We start from the raw sequence: 22354 nt of genomic DNA on the forward strand, positions 1-22354 counted from the left end.
CTTTGATCCCTGCCAAAGTGTTTTGAAGGTGATTTGAAGGTGTCAGGTTCTTTTCTGCTGGGTCCCAGTGAACTATAGGACTTTGAAATGTCCACTGTAATGTAGCCATGCTGAAGTTGTTTCAGAGTGTTTACATGCCCATGTTATCCAGAAAGTAAAGTGCATGATTGTTTAACACGTGCCTAGCATTGTCCTATCAAATGCAATGCTTTTCAGTCTGTCTCAGTTTGAGAGCATCTATTGATTAAAAAATGGGCCTGAGCTTGAAAGATTCCTAACTTGAAACCTGATGGCAATGAAGAGGATTGGCATGAGGTCATCACTAATGGATGTCTCATCTATTACGCTTAAGTGCTAAAGAAGGCTCTGAAAGTGCATTCAGCAATGACATATGACCCCCTACCGAATTGTCATTATTTTTTATATCAAATTCTGTGATTGATTAGAGAATATAAATGGTATCAAGGATTTAATTCATGATTGCTTTGGCAATATAACATCATGTCTTACCACCAACATGACATACCAAATATGATCCACTGATATTTGACAAAATAAAAATAAATTGATCAATTAAAATTGAACTTTGCCAACCCAAATGGCCTCTTCGTGAATGAAATTTGGTCCTCTAGAGAGGTAATAGAGGTAGAGGTAAGCAGTTAACATATTTTAGGGTAGGTTTCTCAACAGTGAAGTGCAGAGAAAAAGAACATTTTCATTATATGGTTTTCGATGCTTTCAATTTAATAAATATTCTGAAGTTATACAAGGGTCTTTTTCACTCCATTAAACAAGTTATTTGTAATCGGACTCTTTGACATGACGTTGGAGGACATGATTGGTGGGCGGCACTGCTATATATCGGTCAGGCTTCGATCCCACCTTCTCGCCAGTGGAATTTCATCACAGCTTCTGCACCTTTAGGGCAGACGAGAACATAAAATAAGTAAGTATCTTACACTGTTTCTTATTGAACATGATTATGTTCACATTGCATGTGACTTCTGCCTTCCATATACCCGACAAAGTGGTACTGGTTATTGGGAAAACAGCTTCTTGGTGTAGCTAGCTACAGTATGCTCTGGCCTGACTCCGTGTCATTTCTCCCCTGCTCAGCTGTATTCCTTATGCCTACGTGGACTTAGCGAGCTAGTAGTACAAACTGTAATGTTAGCTAACATTAGCTCGCCAATGCTACAGTTCAACTGATACTTTTAACGTAACGAGCATGCTGCCAGATAGCGTTGGCTAATTTATTGTAAAATGCAATGACATGCTTTGAATCTACGAGTATTAGAAAGTTATTTTTTATATTTCTGTTTTCAGTCAACGATATCTTAATGTTCTAACGTTAGCTAAGGTACAGCTTGAAGTTTGTGTTGGTCGGTTTGAGTAAGCCAAGCTACCTAACGTTAGCGTATAGCTATCTGCCGAGCTACGTGTCACAGCCACACACGCCACGGTCAAAGTTTTTAGCAAGTTGGCTAACTAGCTTGGGCTGTGGAGCTAGTAATCCCAAGCCACTGTGATTTTATAATTGGATATCCTAATAATGCTATGAGGCACACGTATTTGCTAGGTGTCTGAGGTTATTTTACTGCCGACGACAGTTAAGATAACGTTAGTTTTTTCTTGATCTTAATAAAATGTTGATGGTTGATCAACGCTAGCCAACATGACGCCAGCTAGCGTTGACTCTACCATGTCGTTGGTAGCTAGCTAACTTGCTAACGTTAGCGCTGTAGCTAACCAGCTACTTAAATCCTTAATCCGGGATTTGGGTATAGACAGATACTCTATGGCTGGGACTAGTAAACTACTTTTCGGCCCCGCTGTAGCTAAATTAATTGAAGTCTTGGCGAGCTGGCTAACGCTAACGTTAACGTTAACTTGTTAGCAGCATCGAGAAACCTTAATGATCCGAGTTGCTTAACACGAATTAACTCTTAGCTAACTTAGTTGGGATATAGCTTTGTGGTGTTGTTGAGGTTGGATGTCGTGACTGATTTACTAGCTCCTAGTCTTGACCCACCACAACGCCCATGACAAGCTTGTCTGAGCAAAAACACTTGGCATCTTAATATGTTGTAATTTTGTGACTTTATTTTCAGTTGAACATATCACATGTATATCAAGTTCCTCGTGCATTTGTATTTTGTAGACATAAGTGTAATTTGTATCTATAAACTGACCACAGTAATTGCTGGTGGTGTCAAAGGGGGCAGTCTGTTAGTAGTTGCTTAACTAATGTTATAGAAAGCTATAACAAACAGGGCAACTATTTTTGTCTGTACTAACACTGTTACACCAAATACTCAAAAGGAAGCTAGTAAGCTGTTACATCTGATCTCGACTATTATTTATATCCATTGCTTTGGTTTTCCACGAATGTAAGATACTGTACTGGTTACCCGAGCCCGTGCTTGTGAAAGCAAACACCCATCTTCAAGTTGCACTACATAAGAATTTCTTGTCTTCACAAAGTATTTTTGTCTTTGTGGTCTTCAGGCAAAAGCTGGCAGGCTGACGCGAACTGGCAGCTTTACAGGACGGATTATCTGGTAACTGACCATTTAGCTGGTAAGATCTTATTACTATGAGCTCTGTAAGGACTTGACACTAAATCATATGCATTTAACAACATATTGTTTTGTTTACCTTCATATAACTGTGGTGGGCTCCTACAGCTAGAAATGTGTTCCTATAATTACAAAAATATAAATATAGTGGGGAAAATTCATCTTCTGGCCTCATTGCTCAGTCAGCCCCCCAAATCAACAATTACAATTGCAGCACAATTGTCCATATATCATGATGTAAATATCCAAATAAGAACCATTCTATCTAGGGGATCAATAAAGTGCTATCTTCTAAAACGGCAACACCTACCAAAAGAGGTACTGCAACTGGGGCAAGGAGAGGACCTGAGTCTCAGAAACAACGGTACCCCCCACAACTCCAGATACTGAATTATTCTGTGCTGGATGTCATATTTGGATAAATATATTGTCCCAATTTCAGATGCTTGATCATACCATTTTAACTGCAGGGTTGTTGCAGACATACACTGGCAACAGGGTCTGCAAACACTAGTTAGAGCTGGGCAGAGCAGCCTTAAGTTTACGAAGCCTGACAAGGAAGAGGCCACAGAAAGGGTGTTCTGAAGTTTGTGTAGGGGGGAAACAGCCTACTCCAAGAATTCCCAACTGCTAAACTGGCTACCTCCATGTTCAAGCTTGTAGTGAAGTTCCCTCAATTGCCTGTTCTGTGGAAAAACTGTAAATGTCGACCAGTTCTCCATGACATCTGGGAGTTATCTTTCTGTTTTGCAAATGAATTGCAGGCATGCCTGGGGGCAAAATCCACCCTAAAATAATTCACATACCTCTGCTCTTTTGTTGGTTAGAATTTAAGTCGCTCCACCAGCCAGAAACAAGAAAGCTATGACTCTTGATGATATCGTCTAGAGCTTCATCATTGATGGTGAACTGTAAACAAGCTTTAGACAGAGCAGTCGGGCGGGCGAGCAGTCTCCCCTCTACAGAGCAAAATTGTCAGTATTAATGTAACTGTGAAAGTATTAAAAACATAAAATGTTGATTATCCCAATCATCACCTATTATTAATACCTGGAATTTGCTGTGTAGGTTAAGTAAATGTTTTCGTTTTACATGTTAGGGCTACAGTGGGGTGCGAGGTGAATTGGAGGTAAAGGCCATCCACAAAATCTGTCTCCAATTCAGCTATCAAAGTGGCTTCAAGTTCTTTCTTGACTAGACTAGAGGCTTGGTTGTCTTGGTTTCTTGCTTTGGAGAGAATTATTCATGTTCACACAGATCACAGACACAGCATTCATGAATTCTTTGTTAAGGTGGATTTTTGCTTTAATCCCATCCTATGTGGACATACTGAGGGGTCAGTGGGGAAATCCTCTTAACTTTGAAGCCTGCTCACCTAGCTGCAATACTTAGAATAGCACTGGACATGGACAGTTGAACAGAAGACTTACTGGTTTCTTCTTCAAAGGCAAATTGTACTCATGGCACTCCCCACACAACTGTTGTTTTCTTCCTGATACTGAGGCATAATCTGTTTTACTTTTGTCAATCTGAACGTAGATTCACACAGTGCTGATATGATAAATGACGAGAACTGAGATTATTCTTTGAGAAGCATGGATTCTTTTGATAAAGGTAGATTAGATAATGGCGACGATCTCAAAGTCCACCCATTGATAAGCTTGTTTATCATGCTAAACCTGTGTATCTTTCAAGAGGCATGCTAAATTGTTGTTCGCAGCCCAGAAATGCCAAGAACAGAGCAGAAGTACAGCAATATTTGATGTGTATAGATTAGCACATGTGATGATGCCATATTGGTTAGATTGACACCAAGCATTCTTACCCCCCAAATTTTTAATTTCTTGGTCCAATTAAACAGCAGGCCAAAATGGCCTATATTAAGGACAAATACTCTGTATAAAATACTCTGTATTGGTAAGCACTAATTAAGTACTTGGATCTTGTGAATTTTGTTAAAGTTTTTGTTGTGGAGTATTTCCCTCTTTTAACATCAATAACTTAACTTTCCTTCCAGTGGCACACTCGGACTCTGTGTTAACGTGGGATTTTGACCATGAGCTCAGTCGCTGTACTTACGCAGGAAAGCTTTAATGAGCACCGCAGTGGGCTCTTGCCAGAGCAGAGTGGTGGTGAGTATTTGCTCTGGGGTGGATAACTGGATTTTAGGGCCACATTTGATTTAAAATACAAACACAGAGCTCTTAAATGGACTTGTCTATATCTTTTCCCGTCTGTGTGTTCAGCTGCTGTGGCAGGACCCAGTGGTGCGGGGGATGAAGAATCCCTTCCTACGTACAAGGATGCCTTCCCCCCTCTGCCCGAGAAGGCAGCCTCACCTGAGGGGACCCAGGAAACGGCCAACGCCTGGACATCTAAGATTCGTCCTCTGAAGTCTTCTGTAATCACCCAGGTATAACATTTTTAGGAGGGGCTGCAGCAATTCTGGCACAGTGTTCAACAAAACAGTCAAGTGAAGGGATAAGAAAAATTCCACCCTGGGATGCTCTTACGCTGTTATAAATCATCAGTCTGTGATGTTCCATGCGTTCCAAGAGTTGTTTTGTGATAAAGTTTTGTAATTTACTTTTTTGGTGCACCGACTTCTACTTCAGTTAGTGGTGTCCTACATTTCCCAGAATGCCTTTTGACAACCCCCAGAGAATGTGTCTAAACCCTTTACATTCGGTATGTGTGTAGGTGGAGAGGGCTGGTAATTGCAAGCAAGATGGGGTTTTGTTTTTTGTTTTTTGTTTTTTAGTTGACAAAAAGCGAGAGTCGCTTATTTTTGTAAAATGCAATGTGTCTTGTGGCTGCAGTGCATTATAGTCAACTGAGGCTACTGTTAGTGAAGAAATTAGTATTTCTTCTTCTACAATGGATCTCTCCCAGTATGATTGCTGAATGTCGGTGCAAAGTGCTGAGTCTAGAGAGAAGCTCTGGCTCTTTTACTCTGAGGGACTGACTCCAAAACCTGACTTTAATGTTTATGATAATGCAAAATATATTATCCTATTAAACCCCATTGTAACTGTGCTGAAAATATAATCTCGACATCATGTCATCTAAAATTGGCAAGTTAACCAATAAGAAAAAATAGACAAATAGTCCCAGAAATGCAAGTAACTGTTTTTTTGTTTTTGTTTTTTTTAAACACTGTTAGGGTGGGTTTTTCTTTTGTTTTTTTGGGGGTTTTTTTTATACTGAAAAGAACCTGAAAGACAAGTTTGTAAGCACAGATAGTTTGATCTGAACAGAAACACTGTGTCCTTTTTGGAAGAACACTTATTAGCCTGTACAAACAATGTGATGTGACTAACGACTTTGTGGTGAAGCTGGGTTGAGACCATATTCACTGTGAGACGGTAATTCTAAAATTCATGAATTTTCTCATTGTGCCCATTTGTCTAATCTGCTGCGTAGCACAATTTATAGTGTAGCCCAATATTTTGTGGAGGTTTTCTTACTTTTTAGCCCAATTAAATTACACTAAACTGTCATTTAAAGGAATGCCTTAAATTTGCCATTTTTTCAGTTATTTTTCTTTACCTTGCCACAGACTAGAAATGTAGATTGTATGTATTTTGGATTTTAATTTGATATCACAAGTCCTCTTCTGTCTGTTGGAAGCTCACAATATTTGTATTCACAGGTGGTTGTAGAGGCACATGACCTATCTTGGGGAAATGAAAGGGCCCACTGGCAAACTTTGCTATGAGTCTCTTATCTTACAAAAGTTATGAATTTCAGTCTGCCAACAGTGAAAACAGACCAATCGGTTCAAATAATGACAAGCCTAACTGAAATACAAGTGAAGTGTGTATCCTGCTGTTGTGTTTTTCCCTGCTTAACTCCACTTCTCAGTATGTGTCTATCACTGCATATAGAACATTTTTTATTAATGTGAACTACTATGTTGGTGGCCCCATGGTTTATTCCATGGTGTGGCACAAATGTTCTTAAATTATTGCACAGACTCAACAATCAACACAACAATCTCAAGTATGAAGGTTTACTTTTGACACTGCATTTCAACAGCATTTTTAAACTTGTCCTACTGGTTTTTATGAGTACTTAATTTGGATTTGCATAATGCCGTTGGTAGCCTGCCTATATTATCATGGCTGTAAGCCCTTTCTTGCATGTATGCAGAAACAAAGATTTGACTCTGTAATATGTGAAAGCCCATAATTAAGAATTTTTAATGACTTTAGTTCAGCCCTTGTTTTTGGTTAGGCTTGGCTTTTCTCTGTCCATTTGCTCTTGAGAGCTAGAAACTTCCAACTTTTAGATTCATTTATTGATATAAATGAATAAAATGGTGTGACACAGCAAGCTACTTCAGTCATTGCTAGTACACATCTCAAAACATGGTTTGGTTTTCACTGTCTGGGCTCCATTTTTACTTATGTTTGCATTATAGATTGAGTATTAGGCATTTCTACTTGGTCAATTACACGTTTTCCTCGAAACAGATTTGACTTTTAAATCTTTCTTTTCCTCATGAACTAGGTTTTCCATGTGCCACTGGAAGAGCGCAAGTACAAGGACATCAACCAGTTTGGGGAAGGAGATCAAGCGAAGGTCTGTGTGGACATCATGCATAAGACCGGAGCCCACCTGGAACTCTCCATGGCTAAAGATCAGGGCCTCTCCATCATGGTGTCTGGGAAGTTGGATGCCGTGATGAAGGCCCGCAAGGAGATTGTGTCCCGACTGCAGACTCAGGTCAAGAAATGTGTCTTTGTAATTATAATTTTATAAAATGGATGGCTATTTTGAAAACTAATTTGAATTGAAGACAGCAGTGCCAACTCTAGTGTTTTTTTTTTTTATTATAACAGGCTTCAGCTACTGTTGCCATCCCCAAGGAGCACCACCGTTTTGTCATCGGTAAAAATGGGGAGAAGCTTCAGGAGTTAGAGCTCAAGACTGCCACCAAAATCCAGATCCCGCGACCTGACGACCCCAGCAACCAGATTAAGATCTCTGGCACCAAGGAGGGCCTGGAGAAGGCAAAGCATGAGATCTTGTTGATCTCTGCTGAGCAGGTAACATGTCACTCTCAGACAACCTGATCGCTATAGCTGCTACATTAAAGGTTTTTTTTTTTTCTTCTCCCAAAGCTACAAACAGAAAACAAGGGCTTAAGTCTGTGATACTTAAGAGAGCACTCCTGTGATATTGAATGGGATGGTGCCTGTGTTGATTTCATAGAATTTCTAAACCTAAATATAGTAATGCCCAAGAGGGCGTTAACTGTGACAAACAAATGAGATGAGAACATTATGGCTTGTTAGCTCTGTTTTGTAATCATGAAGGATGAACGATGTAATTAAAATTGTTTTTGAAGCATACCTGTCTTCACCAGGCAGGTTTTCTCACTTGAGAGGTGTGTGTGTGTGTATGTATATATGACATGCAAATAGTCACTCTCATGGTTGGTCTGTTGAGAGTCACCCAGTTGCACTGGCATCAGTGTCAAGGAGTAAATTATCCCTTTAAGTGAAGTTGATTCTTGACAGTGGCTGATTTATTACTTTCTTTTCCACCTCCCCCTATCCTACTGTCGCTTTCAGGACAAGCGTGCTGTGGAGAGGGTGAACATCGATAAGGTGTACCACCCATTCCTCACCGGGGCCTACAATAAGCTTGTAGGTGAGATGATGCAGGAAACTGGTGCCCGCATCAACGTCCCCCCTCCCAGCGTCAACAAGACGGAGATTGTCATCACTGGGGAAAAGGAGCAGGTGGCCCTTGCTGTGGCTATGATCAAGAAGGTTTATGAAGAGAAGGTATATAGATGAACCATTACAAGGAAAAGTTGTGTTGATAAAGATTACAATACTGAATCTTTACATTACTTTTCTTAGGTTGAACATTACTTAAAACCCTAGACATATTGTCATCTTTGGGCCCTCTCTGACTGTCTAAAAAAAAAAATAACCAAGACAGTCCCTGATCTACTCTATCTATTGCAGAAGAAGAATGCCACTACGATTGCAGTGGAAGTTAAGAAGTCTCAGCACAAGTATGTGATCGGCCCCAAGGGAAACACCCTGCAGGAGATCTTGGAGAGAACTGGTGTCTCGGTTGAGATCCCACCTTCTGACAGCAGCTCAGAAACTGTCATCCTTCGTGGGGAGCCAGACCGGCTGGGTCAGGCCCTCACTGAAGTTTATGCCAAGGTATGGAACATTTTGAAAGAACCTTGTGATGTACCATTGACCTCATTATAGAAATTTTGACAGGGAGTACCATTTAAAAACCCCGTTTCCATTTGCAGGCCAACAGCTATACTGTTTCCTCGGTCTCAGCTCCTTCCTGGCTTCATCGTTTCATTATTGGCAAGAAGGGGCAGAACTTGGCCAAGATTACCCAACAAATGCCCAAGGTTTGTGGAATGATGGACTTCTTAATTGTAGTAATTTTACAACTCTATAGGATTTAATTCATTTTTTTTATCCTGTTTTGTTCTCAGGTGCACATTGAGTTCACTGAGGGAGAGGATAAGATCACCCTGGAGGGTCCCACCAAAGACTTGCAGATGGTGCAGAGCCAGATTGAAGCCATTGTTACAGATCTGGTAAGACTTGAATCACACTTAGTGGAGTCACAAGTCATTTGGTCAAAGACATACTGTAGTTCCCAGTCAAAAAGGTCAAGTTTCTAATCCCAAAGTCAAGTGCTAGAAATTAAATTCAGTAAAAGTAGATTAAGTAAAACGAAACTGAAGTTTGGCACAAATACCCAAAATGTCAATTTAAGAGAACAGTACATCTTCTAGCCAAGAGGTAGAAGTTATATGAAAAGTTCTGGAGGTCAAAAATGAAAATGTGTTTTTCGAATTTTCACTCGGATGTGGACTTCAGGCTCAACATAAGACAATGCTGAGAATTGAGCAACCATTAACACGTTCTAACTGTTATTTGATTTCCTGTTACTCAGAATTTTTGTCACAGATCTTCCTTTTGTTTGCTTTCACCTAACAGGTGAGCCGTATGGATTATGCAGAGATTAGTGTGGACCCCAAATTCCACAGACACCTAATTGGAAAAGGTGGTGTTAACAGTAAGTACCGTGTTACTGTTATTTAAGCACTGTAATGCCAGAGGCTGGTCTGTTGAGTTGCAGACAGTGCAACAAAAATTGCATCAAAATCCTTCCTCCTCCCACAACCATTTATTCATTCATTAATTTATTTATTTATAGTCAACCGCATCAAAGAGCTGCACAAGGTGACTGTCCGCATCCCCCCTGACAATGAGAAAAGCAACCTGATCCGCATTGAGGGGGATCCCCAGGGTGTGCAGGAAGCCAAGAAGGAGCTGCTTGAGCTGGCGTCACGCATGGTTGGTACAAACTCTGGTTTAATGTCAAGATGTCACAAATGGGATCTCTATGTGGGCTGTTACTGAATTTATTATCTCTCACAGGAGAACGAGCGTACAAAGGACCTGATCATTGAACAGCGTTTTCACAGAGCCATCATCGGGCAAAAAGGGGAGAAGATAAAAGAAGTGCGCGACAAATTCCCCGAGGTGAGTTGTTAAGGAAGGAAATTCCCCAGATCACATGTCTGTTGGACTGTGGTGGTATTTATATTTAGTTGTTACTGGTGTGTGTGTGTGTGTGGTGTGGGGGGGGGGGGGGAGTTATTTTTATAACTGGAATTATTTTCTCTGTACTGAACCCATTTCAGTTGCCTAATTTTAAAAATTATTTGTTCAAGGTCATCATCAATTTCCCCGACCCGGCACAGAAAAGTGACATCGTTCAGCTTCGGGGCCCGCGCACTGAGGTGGAGAAATGCTCCAAGTTCATGCAGAAGATTGTGGCTGAAATGGTATCTATTTAGGATACTTTTTTTGGTTTTTCTCTACTCATGTTTTATCATATTACAGTAGTTGTGAATGCCATAACAAAGTGTAATTGAGTGTTCATTCCTTCTGTGATTGTCATTGCCAGGTGGAGAACAGCTTCTCTGTCTCAGTCCCCATCTTCAAGCAATTCCATAAGAACATAATTGGAAAAGGAGGATCAAATATCAAGAAGGTATATCTAAGAGAATATACACTTAGTTGAAGGAAGTTGTCAGTCTCTCAAAGTTCATTTGACAATGATAGTTTCATTCTTTCGCTTTCTAGATTCGTGAGGAAACAAACACAAAAATTGATCTGCCTGCCGAGAACAGCAACTCCGAGATGATTGTCATAACCGGCAAGAAGGCAAACTGTGAGGTTGCCCGAAATCGCATTTTGGCCATTCAGAAGGAGCTGGTAAGCCACCCTACTCCTCAGTGCGTCCTAGAGGCTTTGACAGATGGGTATACATCTACTAGGTGTGCCTAACTGATGTCTCAATTGTGTTCAGGCAAACATCACAGAGATGGAGGTTTCCATTCCCTCCAAGCTACACAACTCCTTGATTGGGTCAAAGGGCCGCTTTGTGCGCTCAATTATGGAAGAGTGTGGTGGTGTGCACATCCACTTCCCCACTGAGGGCTCAGGCATTGATAAGGTCACCATCCGAGGCCCTGTTGAGGAGGTGGAGAAAGCCAAGCAGCAACTGCTTGCCTTGGCAGAGGAGAAGGTTTGTATTTAAGAAATAATGTTATGGGAAAGCCGGGGGGGGGGGGTGTATAACATGGCTAGATTCAACATGGTATGCGCGTTAGACCACTGAGCTACCAGGATGTCAGGATGTCCCAGGTGCTGCAGTTTTCTTGCGTCACAATGAATACAAGTCATTAAACCAATCACCCATTAAAACCATAATTTCCTTGCTTTAAAATGTTGAACATTGAGGGTTTTGAATTGAGTTTGGGTATGATGGGTTTTGTTTAACTTTGAAGTTAATAAGAGCTTCTTGTCTGCCCACCTCCTTAATCAGATATGGCAGGGTTGTGACCAAAGCATATTTAGGTTGACCTGAAGTAGATTTTTTGTTTTTTCAGACACTTTAAGTGTTTAATTAATGTTATAACATCTTATCCAGCAAACGAAGAGTCACACCGCCGAACTGCGTGCGAAGCCAGAGTACCACAAGTTCCTCATCGGGAAAGGTGGCGGAAACATCCGTAAGGTTCGTGACAGCACCGGTGCCAGGATCATTTTCCCCACTGCAGAGGACCAAGACCAGGAGCTGATCACTGTGATTGGCACAGAAGAGGCGGTGCGTGAAGCGCAGAAGGAGCTGGAGGAACTCATCAAGAGTTTGGTAAGGCTCCTAATGAGTTTTGAACATGGCTGGTCAGCGCCAGCCAAACTTTGGCTCCCTATTTTATAATGCTTGAATATTGAACAAATTTACTTTTCGGTCAGGATAACGTCGTGGAGGATCTAATGATGGTTGATCCCAAGCACCATCGCTACTTTGTGGCTCGCCGCGGACAAGTCCTTAGGGACCTTGCTGATGAGTACGGTGGTGTGATGGTGAGTTTCCCTCGCACTGGTTCTCAGAGCGAGAAGGTCACCCTCAAGGGAGCCAAAGAATGTGTGGAGGCAGCCAAAAAGCGCATGCAGGAGATCATTGAGGACTTGGTGAGTGAACACTGGCTTGCTTCCATTAGTTCTTTTTGTGATTTTGCAATTTTGCGAAATCTATGATTCATTTGAATGATTCCGTTTGACCCTTTTGATTTCCAGGACGCTCAAGTGACCATTGAGTGTGTCATTACTCAGAAGTTCCACCGTTCCATCATGGGTCCCAAGGGCTCAAGGATCCAGCAGATCACCAGAGATCACAATGTACAGATTAAGTTCCCAGACCGCGAGGACCCTCAAGGTAAAGGAATGATCAGCCTGAAGGGTTGTGGATGCTGTCCTTACAGAGACTTTGATTTTCTGATCAAATTTTGTCTGATCGATTCCTTTTTAGCTGCTCCTCCTGCTGAGGCCCCTGTACAGGAGAATGGAGAGGCCAATGGAGAAGTGAAGGAGCCCATTGATCCAGCTGCACCTAAGAAGTGTGACGTGATTGTGATTTCTGGCCGCAAAGAACGGTGTGAGGCTGCCGTGGAAGCATTGAAGGTCAGCATTCATAACAGAACTTGATTTATTTCTCATGAAATCTTTGCTTTGTTCACTTGGCATCATTTAAACTCTCTCTCTTTTCTAAGGCTTTGGTTCCTGTCACTATTGAGGTGGAAGTGCCTTTTGAGCTTCACCGTTACATCATTGGACAGAAAGGAAGTGGAATTCGCAAGATGATGGATGAATTTGAGGTTTGCATTGAGCTGTTGTGTGCTTGTTTGGTGGTGTGCACAGGATTTCATTTAGCTATAATTTAGTAAGATTTCACTGTTCTTCCCCCAGGTAAATATTCAAGTGCCTGCTCCTGAGCTGCAGTCTGATATAATCTCCATCACTGGCTTGGCCAATCACCTAGACCGCGCCAAAGAGGGCCTCCAGGAGCGCGTCAAAGAGCTGCAGGCTGAGCAGGAGGATCGGGTTAGTGTTGCGTACAGTATTCAGATGGGACTTGAAGCCTATGTCCAAATAGTCGGCTATCCCTGTTGTACCTGCTGATCAATAGGATTTTTTGGTGTACTGAATTCAGTACGGTTCTGTAGACAGATTTGGCTCACTTCACCAAAGCAAGCATGTTGAATGGATGTTATACTATGCATTCAGTTTAGTTTATACATCAGGAGAGTACAGTAAAATGTGTAATGAAACAAAATTCTGTGTCTGGTTTGAATGGTATGTTGGAAGTGGTTATAGCATGTTGATATTTTGCATACTTCAGCTTTATTGGAGCAGTTGGGGTTTAAATTCAAGGGCAGTAATGGTCATTCTGGTTATCGAAAAGGGGGTGTTACTGGAGAGTGTTTTTTTGTTGTTTTTTTTTACAGCAGGAGAGATTATAAGATAATAGAAAAGAAACATGGTTTCAGCCTTGCTGGAGCTTGAACCCCAAGTAATATTTATATCAAACCTACTACAGGCACTCAGGAGCTTCAAGTTGACCATCACTGTGGACCCCAAGTATCACCCCAAGATTATCGGCCGCAAAGGTGCCATTATTACCACCATCCGCACTGAACATGATGTTAACATCCAGTTCCCAGAGAAGAATGACGAAAACCAGGTATAGTGTTTCACTCACTGAAATATCCCCTCACAGATGCAGAGGGTATAGGGTACACTTTTTGTCTCTAGGTTATATTTTGATCCTTTAAGGGAAATGCATCAGCGCAGCAGGTGGTGCTGAATTACCAATTTAGCTTGGCACACTTCCCTAAATAAAAGGGGGAAAAAATGCATCTCAACTTACAATTTTGCCTTTTATGGGTTGCTCATGATGCTCTCATGCAGTCATCAAACAACGAGATGGAATGTTTCATCTCATTGTTCAGCTTCATTTAATTCAAAGGTACTGCTACAGGGTGTCATGTTGAGTTGGCTGCTGTTTCTCCACAGGATCAGATTACCATTACAGGGTATGAGCACAAAGCCACAGCTGCACGAGATGCCATCCAGGCTATTGTGGATGAGCTGGAGGAGATGATCTCTGAGGACATCACCCTGGACAGCAGGGTCCATGCCCGCATTATCGGAGCGCGTGGCAAGGGCATCCGCAAGATCATGGATGAGTTTAAGGTGAGGCTTTTGATACGACAGGTAATGTCCTTATGAATGGCAAAAAACTGGGAATTGAAAAGGTAGCAGTTGTCAAAATCAATTCTTTCCCCATTTAAAATGAACTTGATCACTGTTATACATTGTAAAAATATACAATATGTGAATTTTTTTTTTTTTTGGGGGGGGGGGTTTGGTCCAGTGATGGCTTGCTAGAGCATCCAGTCTTTGACATGGCTTTGTGTTGTGTCTCTTGTTTTTAGGTTGATCTCAGGTTTCCCCAGAGTGGAGCTGCAGACCCAAACCTTGTGACAGTCACGGGTCGTCCTGAGCTTGTGGATGAAGCCATCGACCATCTCCTTAACCTGGAAGAGGAATACGTAAGCGTTTTTCATACATCACAACAACACATTCATTCTTCCATACATCACAGCTGTTGACCTTCCAGTAGATACTGTAACTAGTTTCGACATGTTTACTGATTAGCACGGATGCACTTTACATTTGTGCCACTTTTTCAGATGGCAGATGTCGTTGAGAGTGAGGCAAAGTCGGCTTACATGAGGCCCTCTGGGAGCAGTGCTTCTGCCATGGATGAACCCCGTGGCCCATCCAAGGGCTTTGTGGTGAGGGAGGCCCCCTGGACCACTGGCAGTGAGAAGGTGAGGCATTTTCACAGAACATTTTGACTTTTTATGAAACTTGAATTGGGTCAGGTTAACCTCAGTTAATCATGTTGGGGTTTTTTTGTCTTTAGGCTCCAGATATGAGCAGCTCTGAAGATTTCCCTAGCTTTGGAGCCCCAGTGGCCACCAAGGCCTCTCCCTGGGGACCCAAGCGCTTCTAAGCTGTGCTGCTACAGATGGGCCCAAACTCAACCGGACACAATCTTCCCCTTCATCGTCCCCTCTTGACCTGGACTGACCGCTGACCCTAAAAGTCTTCAGTTCTGAGAATGTCATGCTTCTCTGTCTACTTATCCTGGTCTGCCTTTGCAGATTCATCATGAAGTCTAAAGTGCTTTTGGAAACTGTAATTGACTTGTGAGCTTTGTATCTGCATTCAATAATACTGTCTTCTGCAAAAAAACAACAAAAAAAAAATCAAGGTATTGTGAGAGATGTTGCGGTTTAGTCTATACCGTCAGTAAAAGACTCAAGTTTAAATGTTGATTAGACCTAACATTTCATTGTGGTTTGAATTGTTATACCAAATTCAAAGGTGGCCAGACGACTTCACAGAGTTTCTTAAATTTACTGAGCTGCCCTTCTCTTAGTTGCCTTCGCAGGGTGGGGCAAAGGGATTGAATTACTGCTGGTAACATGTCCAGACATGATGCCTGACCAATGTTGGGGCCAGCTGTTTCAGTAACCCCCTCCCCTCCTGCTTTCCTCATGTAGCTGAGTGAAATTTGTCAGTTGTTAGCCTTCAAGCACATTGTAGTGATTGTCCTCTGTCACATCTTTCCCATTTGCTTGTAACTGTGCTTCTGTGAATATGGTCAAGTAGTGGCATGTACCTTGTAGCCTTATGAATTGGTCAAACTTGTTTGAAGAGGTTTCAGCCACTGCAGAATGGCACACACTCAAACTGCCAGATGCTTTGGAGATCATGCCAGAACTATACCGTTTCTTACAACACTAGGCCTAGAGCTCCAATGTATCAAACCTCACACTAACTGTTGAATGAACTTTTTCCACACTTTTATTTTTTGACATTCAAAATTGTATCACTCTACGTTAACAATATGATCATGTTTGTGAGCAAAAGAGCAGACCACCTTGTGCCAATTATCTGTCTAGTGATGTCCTGTGTTACTCATCCTTGGTATTGGGTCAGTGTCCAGTCCCTTTGTCTTCCAGTTGCTATGCAGATTGTTCTGTTAAATAGCAATGGCCCTTTTTATCAGCCTTACAGCTAGAATGATACAAACCAGGTAGAGATGATGTCAAGGTAAATTTTTAATGGAGAACTGGAAGGTATGTTTATTGTTCCTTTGAAAGCTGTTGGAACATTTGCCCCAGTTGTTGCACTTAGTTTCATTCACGGAATGTCTCATTTTGCTTGAGGAGTGCAGATTTAGCTTGCTAGCTGCTATTTCAACATCTAGCATCAGCCTATCTTGGTTTATATCCTTCTAGCCTTGAATGAAAGATTATGCAAATACCATAGAAGTGAACGATTATGGATGACACTGGAAATGAAATTGTCCAAAAAGTCAATAAAAATTGAAAACCTTTTTTGGTTGTGCAGACTTGTGTCTTTTATAAAGGATGAAGTTTACTCATATTCACCTTAACTGCTTCACATTAAAACATGTAAATATGTGCAAATGGCAGGACTAAAACTAATAACTGTAGCGGGTTATTGCAAATGCTCATGCCTTATGTTTTGGTGATGATCAAAGTATCTCAGTTGCATTCAAGACCTTAAATAACATTTGGCATGCTTCACATTGGAAAGATAGAGGTGGGAAGAGGGCAGTCGTGTCAATTGTGCCTAAGGTGAGTTTGTACAAGAAACACAAGGAAATAAAATTCATCACAAGCAACTGGTCATAAACATGATACTCAACGGTCAGATACTGATCCAGGAACTAGTGCACACCATGTCCACACTTAGAGTTAAAAGTCCAGGATATCTTTCTGAGCACTTACTTTGTTTTGAAGACTAGACGGTAGTCACTGTTTGTTGTCAAGGCTGACAGTCTGCATTACATTACCAAATCATACATGCTTAACTAACTGAGCTGGCTCCCAAAGAGGAGCCAAGCTTAACATGACTGAAAATGTCAAGAGCATTTTTGTCACACCTGCAAATTTGGATTATTTTTTATTTTTTCCAGTAGGTCACCTATACTTGCATGACCACATGGCTTGTCCATGTAAAACCTGACCGAATTAATGAAAACTACAAACTAGCCTACAAAATCACATGCACAATAAGTGAGAAAACACTCAATGCATGCACTGATTTTTCACATGCTGCGGTAGACAATCATCCTGTTTTTCTACTGAAGTGATGAACTGGAAACTAATGGAAACTACTGGTGAAAAGTCTCCAGTTTTGCAATGTCAATCCAGCCACAGTGGGGCGATCTCTCTTCACCACAGTGACCGCACAGGTCACCTCACCCTCCTCTGCCTTTGCTCTCCATCATAGTGAGATGTTACATATGAGATAAACTGAGACACTTGCACAGTATGAGAGACACACAGCAGACATTCACATGCAAGTACAATTCAAGTATAGTCTCCATCCAAGCCAGCTTTCTACCCTGTCTCTCACCCTGAACAGCAGGGTCCAACTGACAGCCTGTGGGTTTTTGAAGGCCAATACCAATACTGTTGTTTTTGAATTGAAGCTGCTGGAAGCTGATATTTTCCGCCAATATTCAATATCTTTAAATCTGACCATTTTCATGCCAACAGTTTACGCCCCAAATATTATTATTATTACTATTAGTAGTGGTAGCAGTAGTGGTAGCAGTAGTAGTAGTGTGATTATTGTAATTATTCTGATCAGCATCATCATATTTATCATATTAATGGTATTCATCAATGTAAAATAAAATGTTACTTTAGTATCAATCCAGATTAACGGCTTTACTAGATAACTAGTTTAGTATTGATCAGTTATATAGTAACTATATAGTCAAACAAACTGCATCATATCCATCATAACAGAGGTGGAAGGCACTAACTGGCCAATATCCAATTTTTAGTAAAAGGGAAATTTCAGCCTGATATACCAGTCTGACCCTACAAAACTGCACGAGCACAAGGGGTAGTTATTTAATTCCAGTTAGTCTAGTGTTGTGTATCTACACATAGCTTTACAGTTTGACAATTTGGTGTGGTGATGTATATGGTGGTGTATATTTACTTGATATGTTTATATATATATATATATATTTACTTTGATATGCTATTTAGCCAGGGAAGGTTTGCTGGGCATGTGGGATCTTTTCAGCAACACTCTGCTAAACACACACAATTATACACACTCATCCATGGAAGCTGCCTGATATAACCACAGTCTGCTGCTGTTGGCCACTGAGCAGCCCCTCTTGAGCAATTGGGTGTTAAGTGCCTTGCTCAAGGGCACTCCAGCAGTATTTGTCAAGGGAAACGACAGTGGTATCCAGTACCCCTCCTATCCAGATTTTCCTGGTGCAGGCAGCATACTCAGCAAACAAAGAATTTCACCATTCTCTTTTGCTTCAAGCGACTATAGGTCGCTCTAAGATTGCAATAACATGAGATGAACTAAAAAAAAATGCCATTGTTCCTCTAAACTTAATACTTAACTACTTTTCCAACCTATTCAAACTCCCTAAAGGCTAATCTGTCATCAATGTTAAATATTTTTGCCTTGTTAAGCTCTTTCAATATTAGGCATTTTAGAATGCCCCCCGTTTGTGGGTTATGTGTGTATGTGTGTGTGCATGTGTGCGTGAGATGGATCGATAAATACTTGGACAGACAGAAAAGAGTGGATATGAATTTATTTTTCTCTCATCTTCTCTCATCTTGAAACCTGATAGAGGCACACTCTCAAGACTCATGAAACGTTCCTGTGTGTTTGAAAGGAGGAACGTAAACCTCTCACCAGAGCTTTGAGGCATAATCATGACACAATTAAGATAATTTCCCAACGAATGCTGGTGGGGAGAAAAGCAATTTTTACGCCTTGTAATCGAGTCTGGCTGTCAGATTAAGATAGAGAGGTGATTTGAGGGAAATTGTCTTGGCTAACTCTTTGGAGTGGGATCCAGGTGGCCTCGGGTATCTCTTTGCCCGTTGAGGTTGCCTGGAAGGTAATATGGTTTTGATTCTTAAAATGAAAGAAACATTGGAGTGGTGGTTTGTGTCTCTGGGCATTTGCCATCTTATTACCTGCCTCTGCTGCCATCTACTTTTGCATCTTGTGACTAAACACAGCCAAGTGGCCTGTTATCTCTTTCTCTCGTTCTTTCTCTCTCTCGCTGTCTCTCTCTTTCTTTTTCTCTGTCTTTCACCCCCACCACTCAATTAGAAACTCGTTCCCATTAAATTTGTTGAACTATTCATTCTCATGATGTTGCGTGCATTTATGACAAAATTCCTTTTTTTGCCAGCCAAGATGGATTTGAGTTGATGTCTTTCTTGAACACAAAGCCCAGAGGCCTATTAAAGTCTGTTCAACACATACACACTGTCCTCTAGAAAACCTGAGCACATTATAATATGAATATTCAGTTCATTTCCTGAGGTTTCAGTGAAAAAGTAAACTATCACCCTCCTATCATGAGTAGTGAAAATACAGATGATGCACTTTCAATAAGTTTGTCAACTTCATTATAACTGAAAATATGGATCTGTTTTGGTTGCAAAGTTTTCCAGTTGTTCATATTTACATTATGTACTGTGTCCATAAAGAAGAATTAAGTAATCTTGTCCTGCCATGCTTTGGTTTTATTTTAGTTATTATTTCAAAGCAACATTATATTATGAATTCAACATTGAAAAAACAAATAATATTGTGACCTTGGTATATGATCCCAGTCCATAAATTAGCCTGTTTGTACTAGTAGCACTCATTAACATTATAATATTGTATGTAGTGTAGCATCAAAGAACCACAGTCTGTGTTATGAAGAGTGCAAGGGGAGAATTTCTCCCATCCACTAGATGGCATTGATAGACTTGAAGTTGATATTCTCTTCTCAGCAGCAGCGACCAGCCCAGACCCTTCAAGGCTGAGTCTGGGCACAAAGAAAGTGCAGTTTTCCAACAAGTACTTCCAAATGTTAGACCATGACCAGTCTTACACTTTGCGGTCAATATCAATTTGCTCAGTGTGTTCAAGTCTCCTCATCTATCTTGTTAAAATATTGACTGAAATTGGACCAGAAATAGATAAAATATTTTAGCCAAAAGTACCCCCCATCCCTCATATTGTACTGATATCTAACATTTAAATATTAGTATGTTAAAAAGTAAAAGCACTTTTAGCTGCATTATTTTATGTATTTCTTGAACATTACTTTATATGACACAGCCTTAATCAAGTTACACTTGATTATTTTGTGTAACTATTTATGCCAACCAAACCAGCATATGCCTATGCTGGTTTGAAAGGGAAGACCATAGGCTGTATGTTTCCTCTCCGTTTCTGACTGCCATTGCTAGATCCAGGTCTGTGCAAAGGAAAACAGACCAGATTTTGTACATCAGAGATGCTTTATTCATTAAAATGTTGTGCATATGTACCCAGTGATGTGAGAATGTTGTTTATTGCTATACAGAGAATTTAGCATTGAGATACAGAAATTAATCTTGTGGTGATTTCTAGGCATGTTTTACATTCTACATTCCCAGTTCAACAAATTTATCGAACAAATTAGTTGTATAACAACCTCATGCATTAGTTATGAGGGTGATAGCCTATATCAAGTGTGCTGGAATACATCCTTGAGGAGTTGAATATTATGACCATGGTATTCATCCCAAACTTTTCTGTAATTTTGACAGAAAAAAAAAATACAGAAATTGCATAAATGTGTGCCTGCTTGAATCCCTAATTTTCATATCCTGTTTGCCAAGAAACAGCCATTTGTGTGTCCCTCTAGGTCAATTTGGATTTTTTTTGGCCCAGCCAGTAAATGGCGGAGGCAGACTGTGGAATCCCCTGCGATCGAGACTGGCAGAGCTCAATCAAATGATGAGAGGCAACATATTCAGAAGTGAGTCATGGACAGTAAGGAGGATACAATGTTCCCCGACACAGCCTCAGAAAGGGCTTGGTTATTTGAAATTTCGCTGAACTTAAAGACTACCATCAAAAAAACCCATCCAACTTGCCTCATGATTTGCCCTATAGGTTGGGTTTGGTTTTGCTGGGCCAAGTTCAAGATCACCCACCACATTTCACTGCATTCTTGAATCCATTGACGGGGCACATGACTGCTACTTCCTAAGCCTAGCCTAAGATTTAAACTTTTAAACATTAGCAGCAGAATGGACAGTCAGCACACCTTTAGTATTTTTATTGGAAAGAAGCAAGGGAAGCAGACAGGGGAGATACAGGCAAGAAAGCACTGGTGGGATTCAGTCCTATAGAGGCCAGTGGGGGTACACATGTGGCACATTAACCACATGATAACTCTGAGTGCTACCTAAAGTAATAATCTGTGATATTTTCATAGAAAGACATGAGGGACAAATGGGGTAAATCTTCCCTCAGAAAAAAACTCTAGTGCACAGGAAGGGATGTGTTGTACGCTTCCCGCAGCAGTAACAGCGGTTTGTTTGGAATAAACAGAACAAGAACAAGGTAGTTAGCATGAGCTGCTAAAGCCACCATGGCTGAACAGACCGATACCTATAGAAATGTAAACTTCATCCACAAAAAATCCAAGGTAAAAGACGCTACAGTACTGGCCACACTGACCTCTGGGAATTGTAGAGCAAAAAACACTAGAGAAATGATCGCTTATCACCAAAGATAGGTACCTACTGTCTAGTGTCAGCATTTTTCCTCTCACTGTTTACTTTATACCATCCAAGTGAAACAGAAATTCTATGAAGTAATCTTTAAAAATACCCAGAATCAGAGAGTAATTTGCCTGTATTATGATATTAAGTTATATACAGTAGGCTAGCTAACTTATAAAGAACAGAGCTGAGGTGTTGGTCACCAGGCTGCCAACAGTCACACTTCTACTGCACTGCTAAAACAAAGTGTGGAGAAAAGGTTGCAAGTGAGTTCATACCAAAAGAAGTGTTCGATAGCGTAGATAGCCTCATGTTTCTACATGCTCCCACCTGCGGCCATTCTTATCTCTGATTTCTCTGCCTTGTTTTTAAGTTGTACCGTACCATACCAAACTGATGCACAGACAAGATGACACATCACATTGCTGTTCTCTCTCTGTTCTCTATTATATTTCTATCTGATAATGTCAGTGTTTCTTATGTTCATACTGAAGTCAGCAGCTTGACTGTAATTAGTCCTCAGTTAAACATTTTTTTTTTTTACAAAGACTGAAGTTGTTGCTAGTCCATTCTTGTTCTGCACAGTTCTGTAGATTCACCGCTGCAGTATCATATAACAACAAAGTAACAGTGGAAAACAATTTATGACTATGACTATATACATTTTTCTAACCCATACAGCAAACAGCTGACCAAACTAACACACTATCAATGT

General features: G+C 40.9%; 1 protein-coding gene across 2 annotated transcripts; it reads left to right on the plus strand.

The window, feature by feature from the left end:
* Positions 1-860: 860 nt before the first annotated feature.
* On the plus strand, positions 861-16401 carry hdlbpa (high density lipoprotein binding protein a). 2 transcript variants are annotated; one of them, XM_071517575.1, is made up of 28 exons: positions 861-946; positions 2509-2580; positions 4597-4711; positions 4826-4992; positions 7092-7307; positions 7424-7630; positions 8159-8374; positions 8561-8767; positions 8866-8973; positions 9061-9165; positions 9572-9650; positions 9792-9931; positions 10016-10120; positions 10312-10425; positions 10548-10634; positions 10727-10858; positions 10953-11171; positions 11577-11798; positions 11903-12121; positions 12227-12365; positions 12459-12610; positions 12700-12804; positions 12896-13030; positions 13527-13670; positions 14003-14182; positions 14425-14541; positions 14683-14823; positions 14919-16401. In XM_071517575.1, the coding sequence occupies exons 3-28, from the start codon at positions 4636-4638 to the stop codon at positions 15006-15008; spliced, it is 3822 nt and encodes a 1273-aa protein (XP_071373676.1). In that variant the 5' UTR covers positions 861-946; positions 2509-2580; positions 4597-4635; the 3' UTR covers positions 15009-16401. The 2 variants fall into 2 exon arrangements, with proteins under 2 accessions (XP_071373676.1, XP_071373677.1); XM_071517576.1 differs by lacking the exons at positions 861-946; positions 2509-2580; positions 8561-8767 and having other exon boundaries at positions 4613-4705; positions 13982-14182.
* Positions 16402-22354: the final 5953 nt, after the last annotated feature.

The sequence above is a fragment of the Centroberyx affinis genome, unplaced genomic scaffold (assembly GCF_046629955.1).
Source record: "Centroberyx affinis isolate AG114_WGS23_722 - 3 ecotype Tasmania unplaced genomic scaffold, CSIRO-AGI_Caff_v1 ptg000503l_1, whole genome shotgun sequence".
Taxonomy (NCBI): Eukaryota; Metazoa; Chordata; class Actinopteri; order Beryciformes; family Berycidae; genus Centroberyx; species Centroberyx affinis.